The 15,862-nt window shown below is 41.0% G+C and overlaps 1 protein-coding gene across 1 annotated transcript; it reads right to left on the reverse strand.

The window, feature by feature from the left end:
• Positions 1-2,156: 2,156 nt before the first annotated feature.
• LOC103674367 (nesprin-2) lies at positions 2,157-15,148 on the reverse strand. Its single transcript, XM_008703267.2, has 8 exons — positions 15,065-15,148; positions 13,669-13,821; positions 8,447-8,617; positions 8,173-8,303; positions 5,694-5,898; positions 4,444-4,623; positions 3,643-3,771; positions 2,157-2,391 (listed from the first exon to the last, which is right to left on the reverse strand). The coding sequence occupies exons 1-8, from the start codon at positions 15,146-15,148 to the stop codon at positions 2,194-2,196; spliced, it is 1,251 nt and encodes a 416-aa protein (XP_008701489.2). The 3' UTR covers positions 2,157-2,193.
• Between the last annotated feature and the right edge of the window lie 714 nt (positions 15,149-15,862).

A 15,862-nucleotide genomic window follows, 5' to 3' on the forward strand; every position in this document is an offset into this window, starting at 1 on the left:
ACATGATAAATAAGGCCTTTTATTTATTATAGGAAGAGTCATGCTTTGCTGCACTGATCAAATCAAAACTAGTTTATTGTCCCGGAACAAGGACCTAGCCAGAATTTATAACTTCAGAGCTAGGAAGAAATGCACACTGTATTTCTTAGTTATGCTCAAAGAAAATTCAGAGGTCTGTGGGTATCGTTGGGGAGGAAAGCAGTAGCTATCATCAGGACACTTAGAGAAGCACTGAAGAGGCCAGGGCGCCCGAGGGCTCTGCCCACCGTATGGACCAGCTGTGCAAGCAGGTTCAGCCGGAGCAAGGGGCTCTGCTCAGCCTGACTGGTGCTGCCCAGTGATGCCAACGCCATGCCTGTAGCCCAGGGAGAAATCCCTTCTCTTACAACTATGTGACACAGCTACCCGCGGGGAAGAGCAACATTTTAAGATTTTATTTATGTGAGAGAGAGAGCAAGGGAGCATTAGCAGGGGGAGGGGCAGAGGGAGAAGCAGACTCCCTGCTGAGCATGGAGCCCAATGCGGGGCTCATCCCAGGACTCCCAGGTCATGACCTGAGCCGAAGGCAGCTGATAACCAACTGAGCCACCCGGGCGCCCCTTAAGAATTATTTTTTTTAAATAGCAAAATGTCATGAGGTTAAAGGTAGAGAGGAAAACACTACAGAAGAATCCTTTGGGGTAAAAACTTCATTAACTGTACTTGGCAAGCGGGTATTTGCAAAGCACTCGTCTACTATCTGCTAATGCCACCCCCCCCCCCCACACCGTACACAAAAGTGTGACTGACATTTCTACGGCCACACAGCAAGTCCCCATCCTAATAGTTAAGAGACTGGTCCCATGACGGTCTATGAACCGACAAGGCTGCAGGTCACGGAAGGGGTAAAGATCCACGTGGTGGGAGGCCAGCTCCCACTGTGTTACGTTACACACACACCACCACCACCACCACTGTAAGCCACAGACAGCTTACCTCTTCTCTACTTCCGTTGTGTCCAAGAGTTGTAAGCACTGGGTGACATAAGAATCAGCAATTGTCTGGTTTATAGAAACTTCAGCTTCTAACATCTGTATAGGAGTTAAAATAGAAAACATCGGCTTGTAGATTTCTTTTCATGAACCTGGAACTTACATCTCCCATTAAAATCTACGCTCCTAGAGGACACGTGAAAGGATTGATTTTCAAATTATTGGAGCCTCATTGCAAAAAATGCTCAACCATCACATCAACATCACCTGTGGATATAATCTCAGAAGCAAACAGGCCTAATAATAGCTACATCTAATGCCCATTTTTTGGGCATTTACTACTTGTTAGGCACTGTGTAAAACATGTGTGTCTCACTTATTCCTCAACCTTCGGATATAAGTGCTATTATCATACCCATTCAAAGACAAGGAAACTAAGATATAAAGAGGTCTGGTAATTTAATCAAGATCATTCAGGGAGTTTAGGTTCATTGGAAGACATTAATGCAACAATACAGACTTAGATCAGTCACGTTAAAAATTACAGTGACCTTATCACGCATACTTTCAAAATGCAGTATCTGCCTATAACCACCAAGAGTATTTCCAAATGTCCGTCAGCACAAGTGTAGGGAACTTCCTCTGTCCAATCATTAATGTTGCAATTATGATTATACCAGGTGCTTCAGTATTTTAGAGAATTATTTAGTGAAAATGCAAAGAGGAAGTTGCAGTATTTTAGCTGGCTCTTCGTATGTTTGCACTCTATGGAAGCAAAGTTGTGCTAGAAGTTTCCACCTACTGCAGAAAATCTAGGAGCTCTCTCGTTAATAAAATAGAGCACTAAAACAAAATGTTAAAATTTATGAAACGTGTAAGAATTTTACAATCAATTGACATATATTTGGTATCTGGGATTGACAGATTTAAAATAAAATACAATGAGCATCTTTCCCCGACTCCTGCCCCAGGGTGAGGTTACAAAGCTCTGGAGAGCAAAGGTTTACCTCGTATGTTTTCTGCTGCTCCAGGAGAGCTGGGAGGCTGTCGGCAACATTCACCTTGAGTGTCTCTTCTATCTTCTCCAAAAGCTGGACCCATTTTTCACAGCAATAAAGAAACTTTTCATTCAATCCAATTCCCTGAAGCTCACTACAAAGGTTTATAAATGAACAAATCAGAGTCATAAAACAATGACATTGCCGAGCTCAAGCTGTTAATTTTAGCTGCCCTGGAACGGAATGGTAGGGATGGGACCCTCTGACCTGCAGCGTTCCAGGGCAGTTGCTGTGGCCCGAATCCACCGCCGGTTCACGTTTTGCAATGTCTTTACGGCTATGTCACTAAGTGGGAGCTTGAGGCTTACTTCATTCAAATGTTCAACATCAGGTGATTGGGCTGTCATTGCCAGCACATGGTTCTATTAAAAAAAATTACATTTCAGGTTTCTGGAGGTCAATAAGATATCTAGATGATGAAAAGGCCTCAGAGATCCTGCAGACCATCCTTATCTCAAAAATGAGGGAAAACTGGGTCCTAAATAGGTAAATGACTAGCCCACAAATGGCCAGTTCGTATTAGAGCTGGACCTGAACCCTGATCTCCCAATCTTGTGGCTTTTCTAGAACAGGTGCACACATGGTCAACACCTGAACGGCCCAGGAAATAGAAAATTATGTCAGATATTTTTCTTTAAGGAAGATGGAAATGAGTTGTTTTTTTTTTTAAAGGACCCATTTAGGACCTTCAAAAGTCCCATGCATTCTGCCAACAATTTGACTTTCAACAGATTACGCAGTTTACCTACAAATTTAATGAAAATTTAGTCCTTAAAATACCCCTAGTAAAGCATGGTACTTAAACATCCCCATTTTGATAGAACATGAAATCACAAGAAAGCAAACTCAGCAAAATGTTATTTTTAAAATATTCCAGGGACAGCATCTAGGTCAACGATACGTTAAGCAAAGGTCCTTCCCAACATCCATGCTATCACGACAGAACTCTGCCATAGTACTCTAGGTCAGGGTCAGCAAATTTTTTCTGTAAAGGGCTAGATCATAAATACTGTAGCTTCTATGGGCCATATGATCTCTGTTATAACTATTCAGCTCTGCCCCTGCAGCACGAAAACTCCCATAGACAATTAATAGATAGAAGGGCATGACCGTGTGCCAATAACACTTTATACAAACAGGTGGAAGACAAGATTTGGACAGTGTTCGACAGTTAGCGGACTCTTAATATGCGTTACAGATAACGGTCCTTAGGAGTTTGGAGGATCCAGAATTCTTTAATTTATGTTACTTGCACTAATTTAATAAAGAAAGAAAAACTACAGAATTCATTTAATAGGCTATTTTGATCTTCAGCTAAGCAGAAAAATTCAATTAATCACGAAAGTCAATTCCTAGATTATTCTAGTTCGATGAAGCTCATTAGAAAAGATATCAAAAAATTTTAAATCTACTAAATGTACTGTGGCATATTACTAAAAATAGATCGCTACGTTGTCGTACTTTTCTAGGCCTTAGGGCAGATAAAGCCAAGAATGAATGGCATATAAATAACCGTGCTCGAGTGAAGATACAGATTCTGTAACTCCAGTCATTAGGCTATTTTTTTCCTATGGTGAGTCTAAACCCTAAGGAAACACAAATATTGGTAATACCAGGAATAAGTCAGGGTTGGCTTCTTTCTCTTGATGGTTGAGTTTATCCAAATTCTCTTCTTCATGCACAATGAGACCTTTTAAAGATTCCAACTGGTCCCCAAAATCCTTGAACTGTGACAGAACAAACTAGAACAAGAGAAATTTTCATTAGAAATAATTTTCATGTGCATATATAACAGAATTAAGCATAGTCTTGGAAGCTGATCAACCCGCAGCTCGTTACTATCTTGACTATTCAGAGATGAATATTCAGAAGACTCCTTGTTTTTACTTTGTGCCTCTGGCAAAGCACCGAGCCTTCAGGGATGACTGATCACCTGCTTGAGGGGGTATACAAAGGAGGGTTAGTGAGTACTCTACTCCCTCAGTCTTGCTAGTTGAACGTTCTATTCTGATTGATACTGAGATGTGACACTGGAGCTCTATGGCCTTTATGCTTTTCGACAGCTCATGCACTAAAGTGTTTTCAAAAAGTGAATAAAGAGTAGAACAGCTGGTTAGCTTTAAGCAGCTACTTCTCGGACTCAAGTACCCCATCTGGAGATCCAGGTAACCCTGAGATCTGAAGTATAAGGAATCTAATAGCTCACTTCTTAAGCTAACACGTTCAAGGAAGAACACGTTTGTTCAAGATCTGCCCATGGCCCATGTGATTGAACAGACATGTGTGGGAAACTCTGTGGTTTCCCTGGGAGCAGTCCCTTAAGCACTAAAAACTATTACTTCATAGGATATAAGGAATGGAGGGTAGCTTGCAAATGTCCAGGATTACGACTTGAATGGAAAAATGAGATGAACCTCAAATTCATTAGCCTTCATGAGCAGCATCTTTTCCAAGTAAGAAGCCCTCTGGAGGGAGTGCAGTTGTTTGGAGAGGGGCACGTGGGCGCTGGCCTCCGGGAGCTGCGGAAGTCGATCCAGGAGAGTGGAATTCTGGAGAAGGTCTTCTTTGGTCTTCTGTACATCACGCTGCAGCTCCTGGAGAAGACACAGTGGTCAGAAAACATTTCCTCCTCCTACCATAACACAAATTCCCATCCCTGCTCCTCCATCAGTATCTAGGAGAATTTCTGCCCTAAAATTGCAGGTGTGGCTTTTTGTGACTGTTTGTTTTAAAGAGCTGAAAAAGCTAAGCTTTCGTTGTATGATGCACATCACTGGGGACCTTCTGAAACATGTCAGAGCTAAAACTGACAACCAATCAACAGAGCAGGGGCTGCCAGTGTACAGAAACTGGAGACCACGCGGGCAGATTCCTCTGTTTCATGGTTCTGATCGTCGAACAGCTTTAAGGCTGTTTTATGAATCAGTGCAACTCTGTCCTGTGTCTGAGATTTTATGACAGAAATGGATTCATTTGCAGAGACTGTAGAATCTCATTAATCAAGTTGACTTTGGGCCACTCTATAAATACTGTGTATGTGAAATTTGTTTCTTAAAACAACAGATCAGGTAGAAATTGATCTGAAACAGAGATCACATTTGTGTTATCAACTAAGTTAATTCTTTTTGATTTGACCTATAGTATCAGAAAGTACACAATGCCTCTGGTCACCTGGTTTAAAACTAGAGAGTATTCACTCCCTGGGCACTCATTATTACAAGAGGATAAAATTATACAACTCTTAAATATAGTCTAAAAATCTTTATACCCACGGGAAAGCCATGTTAATGTGGTATGAGTCCATGATTATTTCTAAAGCAAAATTAGATATGCAGATGAGTGCACAGATGGGTATCTCAACTATCTGAGACCTTGTATGAGGCTTTTGCTTTAGAGATTTACCTGCTAGAATGAAAGGGGAAACTTGGAGCGAGGTGCTGTCAGGTGCCCTTGAGCTAGCTACCTGCTGCCTAGACCTCGCCTCTGAGCCGCCACCTGGCCCTCCCAACCTTGGACATCCCAGACTTGTTCGTGTCCTACGTGGGGTGCTCATGAACCTGTTCTGACCCACTTCTTTGTCCCTGTGGTCTGTCTAGTCCCCGGGGCATGGCCCTATCTGCCGGGCTGTCTTGGCCTTGGTTTTCCCAATGGGCTCTGTGACCACCTTTACATCCTGCAGGGCTGGGGTCAGGATCTCTGCCAGGTTGTTTCCAGACATGTTGATGTTTTCAAGCTGTTGGTACTTTGCTTCCTGCTGCGCCAGCCTTGCTGCGGCTTCCGTGTGAGCACTGTTATAGGCCTTCCAGAGCTGCAGCAGACTCTGGGCCTTCTGCAACTGGTCTGCGAGGTCTTGGTTTACCTGGGTCCACCTGGCAGAACAACACGAACAACAGGACCCTCAGACCATCCTTCCCATTGTAGCAAAAGCACACTGCACACATTCTACCCGTAAGTCAATAGCAGATGGACTGTTAAGAAGACACAAATGCCGTTTATATGAATGCATCGCCATTATATAAACAGAAGTCCAAACTAGGATATTTCATTGACTTTATAATTCTCAACAAAAACTACCAACTTTGTGCTTGGCAAGATCTATTATATTACGAATGTCTGTTAGATAAAGGTAGAAAAGTGTTGAACTGCATGCCTGATGAAAACTTTCCCACATGAGAGGGGCTCCTGGTTTGGGGGGGGGGGTTGTTAAATAGGCCTTATTTAAATTGCGTTTATTCCAAATTTATTTTCTAATTACAAAAGCAACATGCTCCTTATGTAACAGTGGGAATGAAACTGTTTTATTCCACATATAGACAATAGTACCTTTTTTTCCCATATGACTTGAAAATTTCCTCATGTTAGTAATAAAAAAACAAGTCTAATTTGAAATGGCTGTACATAATAGTCTTGCAAATGGTCTGGTTTTTGCTTCATTACCAAATTTGAGTTTAGGATGGATACTGAAGTAATTTTCAATTTTTGCTTTCAAATCTAATGCTCAGATACAACTTTGGTCAAAAGGCCTTTTTCTGCATTTCAAGACATTGACCTTAAACTAGATTTCTGAGAGAATTCTTTGGTCAAAGGATAAAAATGTGTAAACATTTTTAAGGTTATGGTTATATACACATATGGTCAAACTAGCTTTCTGGAAGCATTATAATATTTACATTTACCCCTAAAGCACATGAAAATGCTTGTTTCATGATACCCTTAACCCCGCAAAATAGATGGAAAAGGTGAAAAATGGCACAATCGCTTTATTTTTATACATTTCAAAAATCTTATCAGATCAGCATTTTTTAACAATATTCTTCCCAATTATAAATACAACATACACTCATTATAAAATAAAAAGAAAACGAAACCCCACAAAACACGTATGTTTAAATCTATCTACCCTTACATCTGCGTCCAGCTTACCTACCCACCTTCCTACTTACCTACCACCTGACATCTTACTAATCTATAGATAACTACTAAATTAATCTATACTTTAGATTATAAAATTGTCTATTAGCTACAGATATAATTTACATATATATAATTTAGATTATAAAAACCTACTAAGATAATGTATAGATTAGCATTTTGGTGCTACTTTCTCCAACCTTTTTCAGCAAGCCTTCTGATATATTCTTGTGCCAACAACCGAACATGTGTGTGCGATGGCAACAACTGAGTCCCTTTAATAGCAAACTGCACCGCCCTGTTTTGAAGGTGGCATCAGATACATGTCTATGTTCCTCCTTACTCTCCCTCCTTCCCTTCTCCCAGTAAGGGCTGGATCACGGGCTGAGGGTGCCACTGCAGGGTGTATAAATTTGGTGTCCGTCGTTCAACACTTGTTCACGGTGGATTTACCAGAGATGCTGAATTTGCATGGAGGGAGGGTAGAGAAGGGCACGGAGGGTAGCTTCATGTCCTCGTCACTGGAGCAAATTATCCTTAGGCCAAATTTCGTGTCCTCCTCAGCAAAATAAAAGTCTTGCAATTTACTAGGGCCACACCCCTTAGAAGGAGCTTTTTTTTTTTTTTAAGATTTTTTTCCTTTATTTATTTGTCAGAGAAATAGAGCATAAGCAGGGGGGGCAGCAGGCAGAGGGAGAAGCAGGCTCCCTGCTGAGCAAGAAGCCCGATGTGGGACTCGATCCCAGGACCCTGGGAACATGACCCGAGCTGAAGGCAGATACTTCACCGACCGAGCCACCCAGGTGTCCCTAGAAGGAGCTTTCTACCATGCAGTTCATCAAAGAATTCCTTCCAACCTCACAAATCACCCCCTCAAGAGGAATAATAACATCCCCTTTCTTCCATCTTACGTTTCCAGTGAAAGAGATTGTCCATGTGACTACCCGGTAGCCTGTCTCTGCCTGGGATTTTGGTGTCTCTGAGGCTCGCACCGGCCACTTAGTCTGTGCCCTCTCAAAGTGCCTACCCTGGCTACAAGGCAAGGAAGAGCCTTCCCCAAATCAAATCTTACCCAAACTAGATGACTCAAAGCAGAAGAAACCAGAAGAGCACAAAGCCAGTTATCTCTGACAACTACAAAGACTTTACGGAGCCTCTGTCACTTCATTCACCACATGTCGTTTGAGATCAAGATATCTGCTCCGTTATTCAAGCAGAATCTTAAAGCATACCTGGCATGCGTCTCTTGGCATTTCTCTTTGATTATCTCAGCAACTGAGGGGCAGCGATCTTTGAGTTTTCCAATCACCTCCTGCAGTTTCTCCCAACTTTCTTCACTGTTCTCGGCTTCATCCTGAAGAGACTGAAGGAAGAGATCAGGTTATTTAAAATACTGTCTTGTGTTTCTCTGTGGACAGCACCAAGGCAACTGTGTCCACTTCTGTGCTTGATTCCACTGGAGATTTTCTGCCAACAGTGCACTGTGCCAAGATCTGGTTACATTACCTGAAGGTTCTGCACCTGGCATCTTAAGGCTTCTAATGACAAAACCACAGGCTTGCTGTGCTCCATGCAGTACCAGAATCGGATTGTCATCATTGTCACTTCCTCATACAGTTTATCATAAACCTTCCACTCCTGTAAAACTGAGTGCATGGAGGTCTTGAGCTCATTGACCTATATGAGAAGTGGAAACATATTTAGAAAATCACTGAGAAGAGGCTCTCTCATCGTTTTGTTCCCTTCTAAGGATTCTACCATGGGATCCAACTTAGGCATTTCAGTTTGAGAGCACTGGGGGAATTTCAGTGATTAACCGAGGTGGGAAGGGTAGGTCAGTGAATGAAAAATACCAGGGAGGACTAAGTTTTAGAACAGGTGAATGGAAAAGAGCCCTGAGGCCAGAAGGATCAGCATGGATGGCATGGACAGAGTTCAGCCCAGCATGAGACAGCCCAGGGAAAGAATAATGGGTGGGGAATCAGAATCTGTGAGCATACATTTCGTAACAACCTGTGAGCTTTCTGATCTTGGGCAAGTTATTTAACCCTTGAGTCAGTTTCCCTACTCACAAAACAGATAATAATAATAAATAAAAACATAAATAACATAGTGTCTGTGAAAATGTTCTGAAAAGTGTAAAGCATTCTAAGTGTAAAATGTTACCTCTGTTACCTGACACTTGAGTCAGCATAAATTGGAGAAGCATGTGCTCAGTCGAAACAAAAGGCAAGTACAAAGTAGGAGGAAATGCAACGGTGGGCAGATTTTATCCTTTAGTATGTATGATAATCGTGAGAGGCTGAAGCATGTAAATGATCTCAGATACAACTGAGAATATGTAACTATATATGTGTTTGTATGTTGCATAAAGAACATTTATAGCTCAACAATAAAAAGACAAATAACCAAAGAATTAAATTGGGCAAAGGACTGAATAGATTTCGCTCTAAAGAACATCCACGGTCATTAGAGAAATATAAATCAAAACCACAATGAGATGTCATTCACATCCACTGAGATGGCTATAATCAAAGCTAGATAATAATCAGTGTTGGTGAGAGGGTAGAAGAATTGGAATCCTCATACATTGCTGGTGGAAACATAAAATGGTGTAGCCTCTGTAGAAAAATGTTTGGCAGTTCCTCAAAAAGTTGTAGAGTTACCATACGACCTGCTAATTCCCCTCTTAGGTACATACCCAAGAGAAATGGAAACATGTTCATACAAAACCTTGTACACAAACCTTCATAACAGCATGATTCGTGACAGCCTAAAAGTGAGAACAACCCAAATGTCCATCAATGGATAAACTGTGTTATATCCATACAATGGAACATTATTCATCCATGAAGTTCTGATACAGACTATAATATTGATGTTGAAAACATGCTAAGTGAAGGACAGAGAAGACCACACGCTGCATGATTCCATGTGTATGAAATTTCCAGAATAGGCATATACACAGACCTAGAAAGTGGATTAATGTTTCCAGGGACTAACGGAAGGGAGGAATGAGGAGTAATGGGGGTTTCTTTTTGAGTTGACAAAAACGTCCTGGAATTACACAGTAGTGATGGTTGTATAGCTCTGTGAATATACTAAAAACCATGAAATTGTACACTCAAACAGGTGAGTTTTATGGTATGTGAATTATATCTCAATTTTAAATAAGGATTTGAGTAGAAATGGAGTGTGATCACTCCATTGGCCCAACTGGACAGTTTTGTGACGGGACATCAACTTTCAGATGTAACCACACAGGCCTGCATTCAGGCCCTCTGTTCTTTGCTTAACATATACCTGGAGGACGCACATCCGTGTTGACAGGCAGGCTTCCTCCAACCCTGCCCCAAACAAGGACAGATGAAAAACAACTTGGGATGCTAAAATGTCAGCCTCACATCGGCAACTGTGTAGGCCGAATGTCTTTATAAGGGCTCATGGCTCTGGAAAAGAATCTATCATTAAGAAAGAATAAAAGATACTAAGGAAAAAAGGAGGTAGGATGGGAACTCCTGAGAGATGGAAGCTGGGACTTCCAGCAGGGTGGCAGGGATGATTCAGGAAGAAGGGTGCCTATAGGCACATGGCTACACAAGGCACTGCCACAGTCCAGGCCACAGAAGGCCTTCATGGCTTCCACGTACAAAGCTGGTCCAACTACTGGTGGTCTTAAGGGCAACCCTTAGACTATTACAATGTCATGGGAAAGAAATGGCACATGTGGTTTGAGGAAAAGGATAAGAAGACCATTAAGCAAAATTCACTGCACTATAAACAAGGAGGAACACTTTCAAAATGTTAAAAGTAGGATCAGCCAGTAGGGCAGCGTTCATTGAGTGTCATATAGGCATTGCTACAAAGTTAGAAAGAAGTATTATCATCCCTATTTTATAGACCAGGAAATTGAGGCATAGAGAGGTTAAGTACATCCTGGGACACAGGCAGAAAACGGAGCTGCCAGGATTTTTATTTAGACAGAGAATCAAAGCCCTTCGTCTTAAAGATGAGGCTCTACTGACTTTGCAGTACGTATGGATGGATGGTCTAGCTTTTGTGTTTTCTGCACTAAAAAAAGTAACTTTGGGGCACTTGGCTGGCTCAGTCGGTAGAGCATGTGACTCTGTCCTCAGGGTCATGAGTTCAAGCCCCACGTTAGGGATAGAGACCATTTTTAAAAATTTTTTTTAAATTAAAAAAAATAGCATTATTGAGATATAACTCACATTCCACACAACTCACCTATTTAAAGTACACAATCACCATAATCAGTTTCAGAACATTTGCATCACCCCAGAAAGAAACCCCATACCCACTGGCAGTCACTCCTCCTTCCCCAACCCTTTCCCAGCCACAATCTACCTTTCCTCTTGAGAGAATTTGTCTATTCTGGACATTTCATATAGACGGAATCATACAATATATGGTCTTTGGTGACTGCCTCTTTTCGCTCAGCATGTTTTCGAGGCCATCAATGTTGTAGCAAGTATCAGTACTTCGCTCCTTTTTATGGCTGAATAATATCCCATTGCATGGATATACCACTTATTTACCCATTTATAAGTCGAGGGATCGTTTCTACTTTTTGGCTATTATAAATCATCCTGCTATGAACATTCATGTACAAGTTTTTGGTGTGGACATATGTTCTCTTGGGTAGATACTTGGGAGTAAAGTTGCTGAGTCATACAATAACTCACGTTTAAACATTTTAGGACCTGCCAGACTGTTCTCCAAAGCAGCTGCTCCACTTTGCATTCACCAGCAGTGTATGGGAGTTCCAGTGTCTCCATACCCGTGCTAACATTCGTTATTGTCTGCCTTATTATTACCACGACTGAGGGGGGGTGTGAAGTAGCATTTCACTGTGGCTTTCATTTGTATTTCCTTGATTAATAATATGGAGCATCTTTTCATGTACTTATCAGCCATTTATATCTTCTTTAGAGAAACAGCTATTCAGATCACTTGCTCATGCTTTCCCTTTGGTTATCTGTCTTTTATATATTGTAGATTCGAGCCCCTAAATGTGCAAATATTTTCTTCTATTTTGTGGTTTGTCATTTCACTTTGTTGATGGTGCCCTTTGAAACAAAAAAGTGTTTAGTGTTGAAGTCCAGTTTATTTTTTTCTTTTGGTGCTCGTGCTGTTAGTGTCATATCTAAGAAACTATTGCCTAATCCAGTCATGGAGATTGAGGCCTAGGTTTTCTTCTAAGAGTTTTGTAGTTTTAGCGCTTGTATTTTTGATCCATTTAATTTTTATACATGGTGTGAAGGTATAGGTCTAACTTCACTCTTTGGAACGTGGGTATATAGCTCTCCTAGTACCATTTTTTGAAAAGACTCCTCCCCACCCTGGAATTGTCTTGGCATCCTTGTCTAAAAATTAGTTGAGTATAATGGGAGGGTTTATTTCTGGACTTTTAATTCTATTCCATTTATTTGTAAGTCTACCTTCTATGATAGTACCATCTGCATTTTTTTTTTACTTGCATTATCTCAATCTTTTTTACCCCAACATTTTTATTATAATTCATTATGTTGTGATTATCTGTTCAAGTATGTTTCCTCTAGTAGCCTGTGAGCTCTTCGAGGGTAGGACCCATTTACTTTTTTATCTTTGTACTGTTGGCTGTGAGCCCAGTGCCTCACAGAAGGTATGTTCAACAAATGACTCACACAAGATATGTTAAGCTCACCTCTACTTTTCTGCCTGAGTTCTGGAGAAGAAAGGAAGCTGAGGGTCACCTATGCGTTTCATTCATAAAGGTTATTCCAATTCCTCTTGGAACAAATGATCAAAAGTAGATTTTAGTAGACAACAAATAAATCCACAATAAGGACCTCTGGGAAGTATGGACACACCTATATAACTAGCTAGTATTTATAGTTTTTCTCTCCATTTGTGGGGAACCATCAAAATTGTAATAGCTGGAGATGCCCGTCTTTGCTCTTCTGGTGCTCTACTCCTGGAATGGGTAAATGCAGACTTTAACATGTCTTTCAGGGCGCCTGGGTGGCTCAGTTGGTGAAGTGTCTGCCTTTGGCTCAGGTCAGCATCCCAGGGTCCTGGGATCGAGTCCCCACATCGGGCTCCTTGCTCAGCGGGCAGTCTGCTCCTCCTCCTCCCTCTGCCCCTCCCCTAGCTTGTGCTCTCTTTTGTTCACTCTCTCAATAAAACAAAAAACAAAACAAAACAAAAACATTATATATATAACATGTCTTCCATAAGATGACATCTTCTATACTCTTCCTCTTCACTGTCTCCTCACCACATGCTAAGCTTCTCCCCACCTCTGGAGTTCTCCATATGCTGACCACGCTTCTAGCTTAAAGAGGCTACAGGAGACGGGATCACTCCCTTCCTGAGGCACCTCCCTGATGTATTTTTTCTTAGCTGCTCCTGCGTATCCGGCCAGGAAACAGTGCCAGATGCTCTGCGGGGCTGGGGGGTGGAGACATTTTGTCTGTGAGTACATTAGACAAAACAAAGATAGCCAAATGGATTTCTAGCCTGCCAATGGTGTTAGAATTGGTGGCTCTACCTCTAATTCTCCAGTGGGAAAAAAGGGGGCAGATTTGAAATGCTCTTCTCTACTTTAGTATTTCTCTAAGCAACTCCTCAGTTTTTAGCACAGCATGAGTTTCTGTGATTAAACAACAACCAAAAAGGATGAAAGAATATACGAAGAGAAATGGTATACTTCAAATGAGTCCCAGTACCTGGTTGATAACACTGCTCCTTTTTTGAAATAACCCATCAATTCTGGATGCTGTGTCTTCTAACAGTGGCATCGTCCCACTCTCCGAAGTCAGGTAACTTTGTCTCAACTCATCCAGGGCTTTGGATTTAATTGCAAGTTGATTTTCTATATCCTGGAAAGGAAAGAGGGAAAGGTTTTCATATGCACGATATTATAGAACGAGAAGGTGTAAGAGACAGGAGATTCCCCTTTATGAGTAAAAACGCCATTAGGGTACATAATTAAATAACATCACACCTAAAGACATTTTAATCACAATACATTCAATTCAATTTTTGCAATTATTACAGTATGAGATTTTACAATAATTTCAATTACTATGTGGACCTAGATTTTAGAAGAGTCTAGGTAGTGAGTGCTTATCATCATGGTATAGTAGAAAGAGTCCAAGAGATCGAGTCCCCATTCCATGTCTGCCCGGTACTGGCTGTCTAACCGGGTGCAGCACAGACCTGTGGAATGCGAGCTTCCCGTCAGGAGGTATGCTGAATCCGAGGTGGCTGGAGGAATTCTAAATGGAAATGGCTAGAAACAGGATTGCAAGGATCTCTTCTAATGAGGGTTGCTGCTCCCACAGCATACCCAGTATTCTTCTAGAACCTTCTCAGTAGAACTGGGGTATGAGCTGACCTTCCAGCCCCAACGGGGGAGTGGTGTCATGCCCTCATGCAGTAGGTCCAGAGGTAGCATAACCAGTGCCAGCTGTAGCGACAGGGACAGCCAGAGTGTTTTCAATAGGGAGGGACACAACCCAGGCAGTACTCAAGGAGGATTAATCTACACTTGAGTGAGGGCATCTCAGAGACTAAGTGACCTGGCAAATGACAACTGAGCAAAACCAAGGGCACGGCCAAGAGCTTTAAGCTCAAATGTGATTTAGACAGTGGTTCCCAGGGACAAGTGGTCCTTTCAGAACACATTACCCAGCAGGTCAAAGAAAATCATTTTCCTCTGAAGAAACAGAATGAAACACTAAAAATAATGGAAACCTTAATTTTGTAAATATTGAATAAGTTAATAAAAACAAAAAAATTGGAAAACATCAAATCAAAATGCCCTTTGAACGTTTTCTTTCAGGAGTAACATCCAAGACTTAGGAACAATAACTGAAAATACCTTCTTCTGCTTGTCATTAAAAAAAAAAAAAGCATTTTGCAATTTTGTAAAACCCATGGATGATTATTTTACGTAACAAAGAAAGTACCTGGGGATTTGGAGGAGACCCTCAGAAAGTAAATCCACGTATCCTACTCCTTGGGGCAGAAGCAGCGACTAAACAACATGGCCACGTAACCAGTCCGGCCACGTAACCAGTCCGGCCACGCCTTGTGGGCAGGTGCCGTGTGCCTTCTCACCTGACAGTCCAGGAGCATCTTCTGCACCGAGATCACACTGCCAGGTTTTTGTAAAGTTTTCAGTCTCTCCTCTTGTGCCTCCATCCAGTTGTTCAAAATCTGTATTTTGTTTTCATTCTCAGTGATACTTTCCAAAAGTTGTTCTAAGTGCTGTATCTATAAATTATAAATAAGAAAATAAGTATTTATTTTAAACCACATGCTTTAAAATGGAAATGTCATGGCAGTTATTGTCATCAAAATAATTTTGTTTCTTCTCAGATTCCTCATATTTAGCATAAGATTTCCCAAAAACTTTTGGAATAAAGATTCATAAATTAGGAAACGGAATAAAATCCCCTTCAGCATTTGAAATGAAAGCTAACCTAAGCAAGCTGGCTGTTGGAGTTCCGTAATACCTGTACAAAATAAAATCATAATACGATGAAAAAATACTGCATATTAGCAACATCTATTGATATACTTAAAGCTTAAGAAAACTTTCTTTCCCTGGACACTCTTCATTAGAATGGCTTAAAAATTAAGTCAATATCAAAAATATCACATATAATCAATTTAATAAAATGACTGTTTTTAATGTCTGTGATTCTTCTCATTTCTACGCTCACGAGTTTTATTAGGTTACAATCACAGCGTATGTAAAGTTTTACGTTCCTTTTCCAGTATGTCACAGGCACTTGCTTGCTTGGTTATGACATAGGCCTTATATTAACTTAAAAGGCTGCCCAATATTTTATCAAATGGACACAGTATAATTTGATTAAGTATTCCTCTATCGTTAGAAATTACGGCATTTTA

The sequence above is a fragment of the Ursus maritimus genome, unplaced genomic scaffold, assembly GCF_017311325.1.
Source record: "Ursus maritimus isolate PB19 unplaced genomic scaffold, ASM1731132v1 scaffold_25, whole genome shotgun sequence".
Classification (NCBI taxonomy): domain Eukaryota; kingdom Metazoa; phylum Chordata; class Mammalia; order Carnivora; family Ursidae; genus Ursus; species Ursus maritimus.

What these genes read in the sequence shown, in the direction of transcription:
- LOC103674367 (XM_008703267.2), bottom strand. Translation starts at nt 15,148, where the DNA reads ATGGAGGCACAAGAGGAGAGACTGAAAACTTTACAAAAACCTGGCAGT. An exon ending in GCCAGGTGCAGAACCTTCAG is followed by an intron (nt 8,304 to 8,446) that starts GTAATGTAACCA and finishes CTCTTCCTTCAG; the next exon opens with TCTCTTCAGGATGAAGCCGA. An exon ending in CAGCCCTGCAGGATGTAAAG is followed by an intron (nt 4,624 to 5,693) that starts GTGGTCACAGAG and finishes TGTCTTCTCCAG; the next exon opens with GAGCTGCAGCGTGATGTACA.